The 11,742-nt window shown below is 36.9% G+C and overlaps 1 protein-coding gene across 1 annotated transcript in view; it reads right to left on the bottom strand.

The window, feature by feature from the left end:
* DCDC2 (doublecortin domain containing 2) overlaps positions 1-11,742 on the bottom strand; it is a gene marked incomplete at its 5' end in the record, with an annotated part of 197,202 nt that overhangs the window by 132,570 nt on the left and 52,890 nt on the right. The window contains 2 exons of the mRNA XM_005869968.2: positions 1,039-1,170; positions 1,302-1,378. Of these exons, the coding sequence (XP_005870030.2) occupies positions 1,039-1,170; positions 1,302-1,378 (209 nt within the window). The remainder of the gene's footprint in view (positions 1-1,038; positions 1,171-1,301; positions 1,379-11,742) is intronic.

The following is an 11,742-nucleotide window of genomic DNA, read 5'->3' as shown; positions in this document are numbered from 1 at the left end:
CGCTCGCCAGCCATGAGCCAGCTTCTGGCTAAGCGGTGCTCCCCCTGTGGGAGCACACTGACCACCAGGGGGAAGCTCCTGCATTGAACGTCTGCTCCCTGGTGGTCAGTGCGCGTCATAGCGACCGGTAGTTCCACTGTTTAGTCAATTTGCATATTAGCCTTTTATTATATAGGATATATATATATATATATGAATATGTACATACATTAAACTGAAAGACATAATTATCTTATAATATGTGTCTATAGGTAGATATATAGAAATGAAAATGGGCAGGGCATAACTTCTTGAAAGCAGGAGTATGTTCTACCAGTGGAGTATGTTAGAGAGTTGGGGATAAAGATAGGACTCAAGAACAACCAGAAAACTCTTGATTAGGTTCCAAGTCTTTGTGTATATTCTTAATATGTTCTGTGCTTGTAGATATTATTTGTAACCCTCCCACCTATAGGGAACTAAACTAGGGAGCCTCCATCAAGGGATAATTTAATAGGCTTCACAATTTAAAAGCCATGACTTTAATCTTCACTTAAATTTCAGAACTTGAGAAAAATGCTTTTGATTTCTCAAGTTTAAACAACCCCACTTAATTATCCTCTCTTACCTGCCTCTTCCTTAAATCCACTAACAGCTCCTGATGTCTGATTCTTTATGCTAGGCAAATAGTTTGGACCATCAAAGAACCATAAATATCTCCTGAATAAAAAGACAGTTAACTAAAAGTCAAGAACCTAGCTCATTCAAAAAAGTTCTCAACAAAATGAATGTTGCCTAATTGCTGTAAATTAAAGGAATAAAAATAGTTAATATTTGTGCCAAGAACTGTTTTAAGCTCCATATGTGGCTTATCTTATTCCTTAAAACAATCCTATAAGGTAAGTATTATTATACCCATTTTACAGATAAAGAAACTAAGGCATATAGAGCCTAACTGGTGAGTCAAAATTCAAATTTGGGACAAGTGACTTGAGAGCCTCCTGGGAATATTTTCAACAGTTCTGAAAACCATCCACTCGCAAGATGATTTTGACATACCTGTGAACAGCCCCACTCCTCAGAGTTATTTTTTCCGTGACCATCTGTAGCACATGATCCCACTGGTTCAAGGCTTTTCTAGGGATGAGGAGGCGAGATGCTGGGCTTATGAGGTCTCCATTTGCAATCAAGCTGGACAAAAAGCAAAGCCAGTGAGCCATACCATTTGACAGAGTAAAGCCACTATAATTATAGTGCAATCCCCAAACCAGAAGGAAACCACCAGCCAATTTCAACTTGAACTGTAAAGGCCTCCAACTTACAAGATAGTACAGGGTTCCTGACGTGGTTTTCTAAATCGAGCTGACACGTTGATCCTGCTGTGGATTACTGGTTTTACCTTTAAAGGCAAAGAAATACAAATCACTGAGCTTATGTTAGTTGTTTCTTATTGAGGAAAAACTACAGGTTTCCAGGGAACTCGCTGAGACCTGTGATGCCTGTGTTAACATCTTGCTTTGTAAAAACACTCTGGGCTCATCCTCTATCAATATTATGTGGCCTTAACAAAGCTCTCAAGAAAAATTTCTGCCCCTGATCTATACCAATACAGACACTGTTGGGCTATTAGAAGAATTTCAGGGAAACTTTTTAAAACAGTGCTTTCTGGAAAACAACAATAAAATAATCCTATAAGATACTGAACCCTGAAGCCCCCCTCCAGCCACAATCTGTCTTGTCACCTCTCCTCTCCCACCTTCATTTCATCTACTCCCTGAATCTAGACCCCATGCATCTTGACCTCATTCTATTCTCTTCAGACTAACTCTGTCACTTTTTCTCAAATTTCCTTCTTCCCAATTTATCAGCTGCCCTTGAGCCAATTCCCTCAGTTCCTGAACTCCTTGCATCTGGGTGGGTCTGGTCATCTTTCCATCCTTGTTGCTTCTAGAATCCAGGCTGCTGTTAGCGAGAACCACATGGCTCCCTGGTACCTTCTCACGAAGCGTTTGCATCAGCCAGACTCATCCTCCTCCCAAGTCCATTACTTCTTACATTTCCTACGGTGGATAATCCAAATCCCTACCTCTCCTCTTAAACTCTAAAATCCCACCCCAAATACTCAGCAGATCATTTCCTTCCAACTGATCATTCTCAGCAGATCAAACTTCAAGAAAAGAAGCTGAAAGGCCTGCAGCCTTTCAACCTCTGTATCCTGCCCATCCCACCTCCTCTGCACCTTCACTGCTTCTCACCTTTCTGCCTGTCCCATAAAGAGGATCTTCATCCCTTTACAAAGCTCACCCCGACTTGGGATTTGTCCCCCGATGGCTCTATTTGTCCCATTAATTATCCAGGCCCCTCCACCTCCATGTGGGATCTTTAATTTCTCCCTTAGCCCTTTGGCCCTATCAAGGACTACCCCATCCCTATATATCCTCCTCCTGCTTCACATTCCCACTTCCTCCTGCCCACATCCTATCTCTGATCTTCTGTTATCCAGTTTCCATCTCTACCACTGAAAGATAATGCCCAACTCTTAGGCATTGCCTATAAGAACCCCATGGCCAACCATTGCTTGCTCAGATTCCTCACCTCCTACCAATATTCCTTCCATGCAGACCTCTGGTAGTGCACTTTACACAAACTAGCCTACTCCCCTCCATTCCCAAAACACGCCATGCATCCACCTCTGTGCCTTTGTGCATCGTGCCCCTCTGCATACAATGCCCTCATTTCTCCATTCGCTGGGCCTAGCTCATTAATCACTGGTCTTCCTCTATTCATTCTTCCTTCACTTTCTGTCTCAAACTGCTACTGCTACTATAGTGTACAGTAGATGACAGCACTTTTGAGGGCTTCCACTCCCAAATTTGAAAAGAAAACTTATAAGCAAAGGGAACTGATAAATAAAAACAGCTAACATTTATTGCACTAGATTTAATGGAAAGCACTGTGCTAAGTAATTTACATGCGTTATATATCATTTAATCATCAAAGCCATATCCTGAAGTACAATTACTATTGCCCCATTTTACAAGTGAACAAACTAGAGCTTAATTAATTTGTCTAAAATATCGCACATAATAAGGAGCCGAGTAGTTAGTGAGCCCACATATATGAATTCTAACTATTGGTTATACACTTTACTAGCTATTTTAGAGATCAAATATTAACCCTGAATAATTTATAGTATTCTCTCCTTTTTTCAAAATATGCTTTTTTGAGTGGAACAAAATGAATGAATTTTCCTGCCTCTCACTGGTGACTAAAAAAATACTTGCAATGCCTGCTAGTTGTATAATAAATGTTTGTTAAAATTTAATTAAAAGATACACTGATCTAAGGCACATGGATCAATGAAACAAAATAGAGAGCCAGGAAATAAACCCACACATTTATGGTCAGTTAATTTACAATAAAGAAGCCAAGCATATATGTACAATGTGAAAAGGACAATCTTTTCATGCATACTAAACAGCCACATACAAATGAATGAAACTGGACCCCTATATTATACCATATACAAAAATCAATTCAAAATCAATTAAAGACATAAATATAAGACCTAAAACCATAAGTCCTGAAATAAAACATAGGGAGTGAGCTCCTTAACAAGAGATAACAAGTATTGGTTAAGATGTGGAGAAAAGTAAACCCTTGTGTACTGTTGGTAAAAATGCAAATTGGTTCAAACACTATGGAGGTTCCTCAAAAAATTAAAAATAGAACTACCAAATGATCCAGCAATCCCACTTCTGAGTATTGATTTAAGGTAATGGACATAGGACATTTAAAGAGATATTGGCACTCCCATGTTCATTGCAGCATTATTCACAATAGTCAAGACACAGAAACAATTTAAGTGTCTGCTGATGAAAAATGGATAAAGAAAATGTGATATCACACACACACACACACATGCACATACACAGTGGAATATTATTCAGCTCTGAGAAAGAAGGAAGTCCTGCCACTTGTGACAACACGGATGGACCTTAGGGCATTATGCTAACCGAAATAAACCAGACAAAGAAAGAAAAAAATTGCATGATATCACTTACACATAGAATCTGAAAAAAATAAAATAAAAGTCAAACTCATAGAAAAGGAGAGTAGAAAAGTGGTTGCCAGAGAGGGTGGGGAAATGGGGAGAGTAACCAGATACGAACATTCAGCTAGAACAGTGGTTCTCAATCTTCTTGCCCTTTAAATACAGTTCCTCAGGTTGTGACCCAACCATAAAATTATTTTCGTTGCTACTTCATAACTGTAATGTTGCTACTGTTATGAATCGTAATGTAAATATCTGATATGCAGGATGGTCTTAGGCGACCCCTGTGAAAGGGTCGTTCGACCGCCAAATGGGTCACGACCCACAGGTTGAGAACCGCTGAGCTAGAAGATGAGTAAGGTCTGAGGATTCAATGTACAACATGGAAGAAAAAAAAGATACTCCAATACAGAATAGAACATTTCAATTCAATCAAAATAATTTCACATTTTAAACCCGAGACTCTTGCACCTATACCAACATTAATGGTGATGTTGACTTGTTTAAAAAAAGATGTTTAATAGGTAAGGCAGGCACCTACACAAAATTCAAATAGTAAAATGAGGCAAACGGTGAAAAACAAATGCCCTTCCTACTCCTGCTCCCCACCACCATGTTGCAACCAGAGCCAGCAATGTCCCTTCAAACATCAGTCTACACAGACATAAGCATATCATCTTATGAACATATAATTTTTAAACACAAGTATATCCTGCTATATCCCTTCTTCTGCACCTTCCCTTTTTCACATAGCAATGTACCATGGAGACCACTATGGAACTTAGGGGAAGGGTTGCTTCATTCTTTATACCAGCTGTGTATATCCCACTCTGTGGACACTCCATGGTTTATTTAACCTGTCCCTTAATAAACTTTTGCTATTGCAAATAATGCCATGACGTGTTTCCTTGGAGATACTCATTTGCGCAAATATGTTAGTATGTCTGTAGCTTTTTCACATAGCAATGTACCATGGAGACCACTATGGAACTTAGGGGAAGGGTTGCTTCATTCTTTATAGCAGCTGTGTATATCCCACTCTGTGGACACTCCATAGTTTATTTAACCTGTCCCTTAATAATGGTTTCCAAACCTTTGCAGACTTTGTTTCCAAACTTTTTCTACTGCAAATAGTGCCATGACGTGTTTCCTTGGAGACACTCATTTGCACAAATATGTTAGTATGTCTATATAATAAACTATTAAAATTGAGAACTTGCTAAATAAATAAGCCTTTTTTTTTGTTTAATGGGATTTATTGAAAGCTTAGTCTTGATCAATCTCAAGAGTCCCTTGATTTATTTAAGTTCATACTATAGCATAGACAATAAATCCATTTATAAGGAATGCTGTTATATGGCCAGGTGTGGTTTACAATGTCTTTAGGTGACTACAAATCCCTCTCCCATCAATCAGATTGCTTACTTGTAAGGTCAGCATGTTTAACTGCATGTAACTTTTACCTGTGTGAAGGACAGGCCTTTCTGACTCTGCTTGTGTAACAGTGTCTTCCTCTTGAAATCCACGTTTTAAATATAGCTACACTGCTTCCCTGCTCACTTGACTTAAAGCTGCTGCCACATCCCTGGTTCTCTGTTGCCTTTCACTGCTTATTATTTTTTTCCATATCACCATCATCTGACACATAGTATATTTTATTTATTTGGTGTCTATTTTCTGGTCCCTATTGTTACTTTTTAGTTACTCTCAATATTAACTACTAATGTACTGAGCACACACTTCACAGTCAGTTGTTAATTTTTCAAAAGTCTTGCCTACCAACCTTAATTGTTCAATACCTTGCTGGATTATTGAATTCAAGATGAAGATGAATAAATTATATAAACAAATAACTTAAAGACTTTTGAGTTGGCTAAAATATGCTACTCTTTTTTAGAGCATACGTATTTATAATATACAGAATTTTCATAAATAAACATGATTTTAAAAATAATTACATAACTTCATTCTAAGTCTATAAATTGTTGCTTGAATTAAAGCAAACCATCTGCTTGGACAAGTTTTTTTATTCATTCATAAGACAAATACTTCCCAAATGTTCATGATTGACCAGCTGAACTAAGTTTAATCTGAAATATATATTTATTTGAGTCATTATATTAAAAATAATGGAAATAGTCTGTCTTCAGATATACTAATAAAATAATCTTAAGAAATAATCCAAGTAATATATCTGAATTTTAAAAAATGCAACACCACTGTATAAAATAACTGAAACTTTTTGGAAAATTTTTCCTTTAAAAATAATTTTTCTATTGACATCTTAAATAATAAAAATTCTAAGTTAAATCTACTGCATATCAGGAGCTTTCCAGAGTCCTTATCAGGGATTAAGTATTGGCCACTTGGTGCTAATCTAGAGATATCAAGGGGTTAGATAAAGGGAAACATATTAAACTAGAATGTTTTTTAAATTTGTAAATTTTCTTAGTAACCCATATACTTTCTCTAGCCATTTGAAAATAAATAGCATTTAAAATATGAGAATAATGTTAAGTGTCAACACATCTAGTTACAGAGGATAGACACATAGGGATGGACTAGGAGGTACTCCCACTCAGACCCCTGGGTCCCAGGAATGGCATTAGTTGTGTAATCCGTGACCATGAAAATATCTCAAGGCAAAACTCAGACTTTGGGTCCAGCAGAGCTAATACTCCTATTTGGTTTTGTCCATTGGTGAGAGAATCACCACCAACAGACAAAAGTAGGATATGCTTATAGCTGACTTCTGCCTTTAGTCTGCACTGGGCCAACATTACCTTAGAAAACCCAGTTTACTTGGATATTGAGAAGTAGGTTAGCCTGGAGAACCAGAGAGAGGGGTCATTCCTTGAGTACGATCAATAGATAGATAGATAGATAGACAGATAGATAGACAGATAGATAGATGATAGACTGACCACATATTTGGCTAAGATGCTTCTTGGAAATATTTTCAAAGTCAAAGGTGGCACAAATGACTTAACCAGGTTCACTCAGCTAGAATGAGGTAAGCCAGGGCTCTAGCGCAGATCTTTAGTAACAAATCTCATGTGCTTTCCAATATATCACTCTGTCTCTGGTATCTTAGAGTGTATTTATGTCACAGATGGCCATTCCTAAAACAAAAATAAAAACCCACCAAGGCTTCATGTGAAACTGATTAGTCTAAGTATGTAATTTACCTTAAGTTCACAAATTCCACATGATACATAGCAGGACATCACAGTGTCTGTGTAAAATTCAAGTTAAAACCTTCATGACTCAAAAATATGAATCTGTTATAAAAAAAAAACTCAACAAAACTAAAAGTGTTGCTGTGAAAATATATATTTGAAATAATAAGATCAAAATCTACAAACTGAGTAACTAGTTCCAAATTCCAGGACTAATTGCCAATTCAATACCTCCTATCTTATTTTCTTGATCTGTAAAAATAGGGATAATCCTACTAAATTAGCCCAAAGGGATGCTCCATGAACTAATTAATGAAGTGGCAATACAACCCCCTGAGGCTGTTAGGCTGCATGCTTCAGAGGATCCATCTGCCTCAAATCTCAGCACTCACCATCTCCAGAAACCCTAAGCCAAGAAAACCAAACTCAGTCTAAGGACCTGAGGAAATGATGCTATTAAATGAACACCATCACAAAAGCCTAATGACCACTGACTTCTTGTAAAAGCTCATCATACAATTTGAAAACTCAAATCTGAATCATATACAAAAACTCAATTTTAAAGAACATATCAGGATTTTGTAACTGTCCATAAGACAGACTTAAACATTAAGGAAAAAGTTAAGTACTAAAGTTATATATTTGCAAAATATAGGCCAACCTACACAAAGACAGTTTGACTCTTATTCTGTGGATTTAAGAAAAAGTGAGTTCTCAAAATTGTAACCTTGAGGAAAGTTTTTTTACTACTCTAAAAAGATAGCACATCCTATCTAATAAAAGAGTAATATGCAAATTAACTGTCACTCTGTCACAAAGATGGCGGCGCCCAGTCCCCTCAGCCCCGCCGCTGAAGTGTCCAGGCCTGTTGGCCAGGCAAGTTCACAAATTCCACATGATACATAGCAGGACATCACAGTGTCTGTGTAAAATTCAAGTTAAAACCTTCATGACTCAAAAATATGAATCTGTTATAAAAAAAAAACTCAACAAAACTAAAAGTGTTGCTGTGAAAATATATATTTGAAATAATAAGATCAAAATCTACAAACTGAGTAACTAGTTCCAAATTCCAGGACTAATTGCCAATTCAATACCTCCTATCTTATTTTCTTGATCTGTAAAAATAGGGATAATCCTACTAAATTAGCCCAAAGGGATGCTCCATGAACTAATTAATGAAGTGGCAATACAACCCCCTGAGGCTGTTAGGCTGCATGCTTCAGAGGATCCATCTGCCTCAAATCTCAGCACTCACCATCTCCAGAAACCCTAAGCCAAGAAAACCAAACTCAGTCTAAGGACCTGAGGAAATGATGCTATTAAATGAACACCATCACAAAAGCCTAATGACCACTGACTTCTTGTAAAAGCTCATCATACAATTTGAAAACTCAAATCTGAATCATATACAAAAACTCAATTTTAAAGAACATATCAGGATTTTGTAACTGTCCATAAGACAGACTTAAACATTAAGGAAAAAGTTAAGTACTAAAGTTATATATTTGCAAAATATAGGCCAACCTACACAAAGACAGTTTGACTCTTATTCTGTGGATTTAAGAAAAAGTGAGTTCTCAAAATAGTAACCTTGAGGAAACTTTTTTTAAGACTCTAAAAATATAGCACATTGCATAGAAAAGAACAAAGTCCTTCACAAAATATGTAATCATTTTCTACCACTTTTTTGATAAATGAAAAGGGATAACAATTTTTAAAAGACAACAGAGTAAGAAAATAACTTACCCTAGAGGTAATATAACTGATGAATACAAACTATCGTTTATTCTAAAGAGCTTCCTTAAATAACCATCCATGTTTTTTCAACATTACTATTTTTTATATGGAAGAAAGATTGGCTAAAATGCCTGATGCATGGTTATGGTATGACCCACCAGGCTGAGCATGTCCTGTGTTGATGGTATGTATCATAACTAACAATTAGAAAGTGCCTCTATCAGAGGATAGTTCATGCCAGGAACATCTCCTAGACTTCATGGGATGAAACCATTTATCATGAAGATACTCCAGATGCATGGACTGAAAGAGAAACTGGAAAAAGGAAAAGCTATATAGCAAGAGGTGAGGACAGTAACCGAAGTTTTCCAAAGGAGAGTTGATTCACCTTCTCCTTGGATTTCTACTGATGGTGCTACATCAAATCTTAATAATTATAAGTTTTGCCTTACCCTAATCTGCAGATTAACACAGATCTTCTGAGACACAAAAATTACAGAGTTTAACTATCATTATCTGTCACTTTTTCATATCTCAAGAAATAAATTCTGATAATTGGTACAAAATTTAATAAATAAAATGCATCTGTTGGGCTTATGTCATTTCCATTACTAAATACCAGAATGTCAGTGTTTTTCTTTTCATTTTCAAGTAAACTAAGAGATAGTTCCACTTTTTGAGGTAGAAGATTGTAGGAGACTACTGTTCCCAACATTACAATAAAAACTGAGAGACAAGCTAGAAATCATAATTTTAAAAAATGCATCAAAGAGCTTAAAATGCAAAGAAGTCTGAATGAACTAAATTCCAGAAAAGGATGAACTTCTCTAAGAGAGAGGAAACCTACAGCTGCTTTCATACCCAGGGGCACAGCAGGTAGAGGAACAAACCTTCCCACAAATGGCCAGCCAGTGTGTGAGCTGGCATGACAGAGAGATCCAAGAGCAAGTCTACACTGCCCACCAATTCTTCCCCATGAGATCGTCTTTAAGTGCACATAAATGCAACAAAGCTAAGAGCAGGGTATAAGAGCAGGGGGAAAAGCCCCCTGGTGTGGAAAGCCGAGGGTAGAACTAGGAGGGAAGGAGGGAGAGAGGCTGGTAAGGAGGGAGGGAAGGAGAGAGAGAGAGGGATAGAGAGAGAGAGAGATGTCCAAGGATGTAAATAGCTAACAGTTGAAATAAAAGTAGTGATATCTCTCTAGAATTTCACCAGTATTAAACCCAAAGCCCTGCTGGAGAGGAGTCAAGGCCTGATTCACCCAATGAATGTTTGAAACCACTGGTAAACTAAAACTAAAGCTACAATTCAGCTCAACAATGGATTATACTGACATCAGGCCCTCACACTAGCAGCTCAACAGAAAAAGGGGTGTACTTTTTTCCTGTGGGTAAACATAACCTACTTTCAATCTCTGCAAATTTTATACAAAATTGTATACAAAATACCAGTATACAATGAAACTATAAAACATGTAAATAAAGACAATATGACCCGTTATCAAGAGGAAAAAATACAGTCAAACTCACAAATGATTGTGATATTGAAATTAGCAAATTAGGATTTTTAAATAGTTATTATGTTACAGAAATCAATAGAAAGGGTAGACAAAATAGATGAAAGATGGGAAATTTTTTAAAATATATTTTTATTTATTTCAGAGAGAAAGAAAGAGGGAGAGAGAAATAGAAACATCAATGATGAGAGAGAACCATCAATCGGCTGCCTCCTGCATGCTCCCTCCTGGGGATCAAGCCCACAACCTGGGCATGTGCCCTTGACCAGAATCGAACCTGGAACCCTTAAGTCTGTAGGCCGACATGCTATCCACTGAGCCAAACCAGCTAGGGCAAAAGATGAGAAATTTTAGCCCAGAACTAAGAAAACACACAAATGAATATTCTAGAACTAGAAAACAGTATATGTGAAATGAAGAATTCATTAGATGGGCTTAATAGCAGATTAGATACAATAGAAGAAAGGATGAGTCAACTCAAAGACAAAGATTAGCCAAGGTAAAACACAAAAAAGTAAAAAATGGTCAGTGCATCAGAGATATGTAAAACAAATGATCTAGTATGTGTAATTGAAGTCAAGGAGAGGAGAGAGAGAATGGCCCAAAAGAAGTATTTACAGAGAAAATGGCCAATTAACAGATCCAAAAATTAAGCCCCAATCAGGACAAATACAAAGAGAATCACAACTAGTCCCACTACAGTCAAACTGCAATCAGAGAAAATATGCACATTTAAGTCAGAGTACCAACAATAAGAATTATGACTGGCTTCTCTAAGAAACAATGTAAGCCAAAACACAATGTAAGGATATCTTTAAAGTGCTGAAAGAAAAAAAAAATGTTAACCTGGAATTCTATACCCTGAGCAAATATCTTTCCAAATGGGAGGTAAAATAAAAACATTTTTTTTTCCAGAGAATTTTGCTAGCAGACCCACACTACTAAAAATATGTAAAGAAAGCTCTTCATACTAATGGGAAATAAATGAATGAAAAACATTTAAAGAAAATATATGAGCAATTTTAAAGACTTAAAACTTTTAATCTTAAAGACTATTTTAAAGCAAAAAGAATAATAATGACTCATGAGATTTGTAATATGTAGAAGCAAAACATTTCACAAGAATGCAAAGGTACAAATGAAGGTAAATGAAATTATACTGTAACTAGAGGCCCAGGACATGAAAATTCATGCTCGGCCTGCCCCCTCTCACAGTCTGGGAGCCCTCAAGGGCGGGAGGCAACCCAGTGATCAGGGGAAGGCGATGCCCCATC

The sequence above is a fragment of the Myotis brandtii genome, unplaced genomic scaffold, assembly GCF_000412655.1.
Source record: "Myotis brandtii unplaced genomic scaffold, ASM41265v1 scaffold311, whole genome shotgun sequence".
NCBI classification, from domain to species: Eukaryota; Metazoa; Chordata; class Mammalia; order Chiroptera; family Vespertilionidae; genus Myotis; species Myotis brandtii.
Note: the sequence above shows the minus strand (reverse complement) of the source record. Positions and strands in the feature narration are given on the sequence as shown.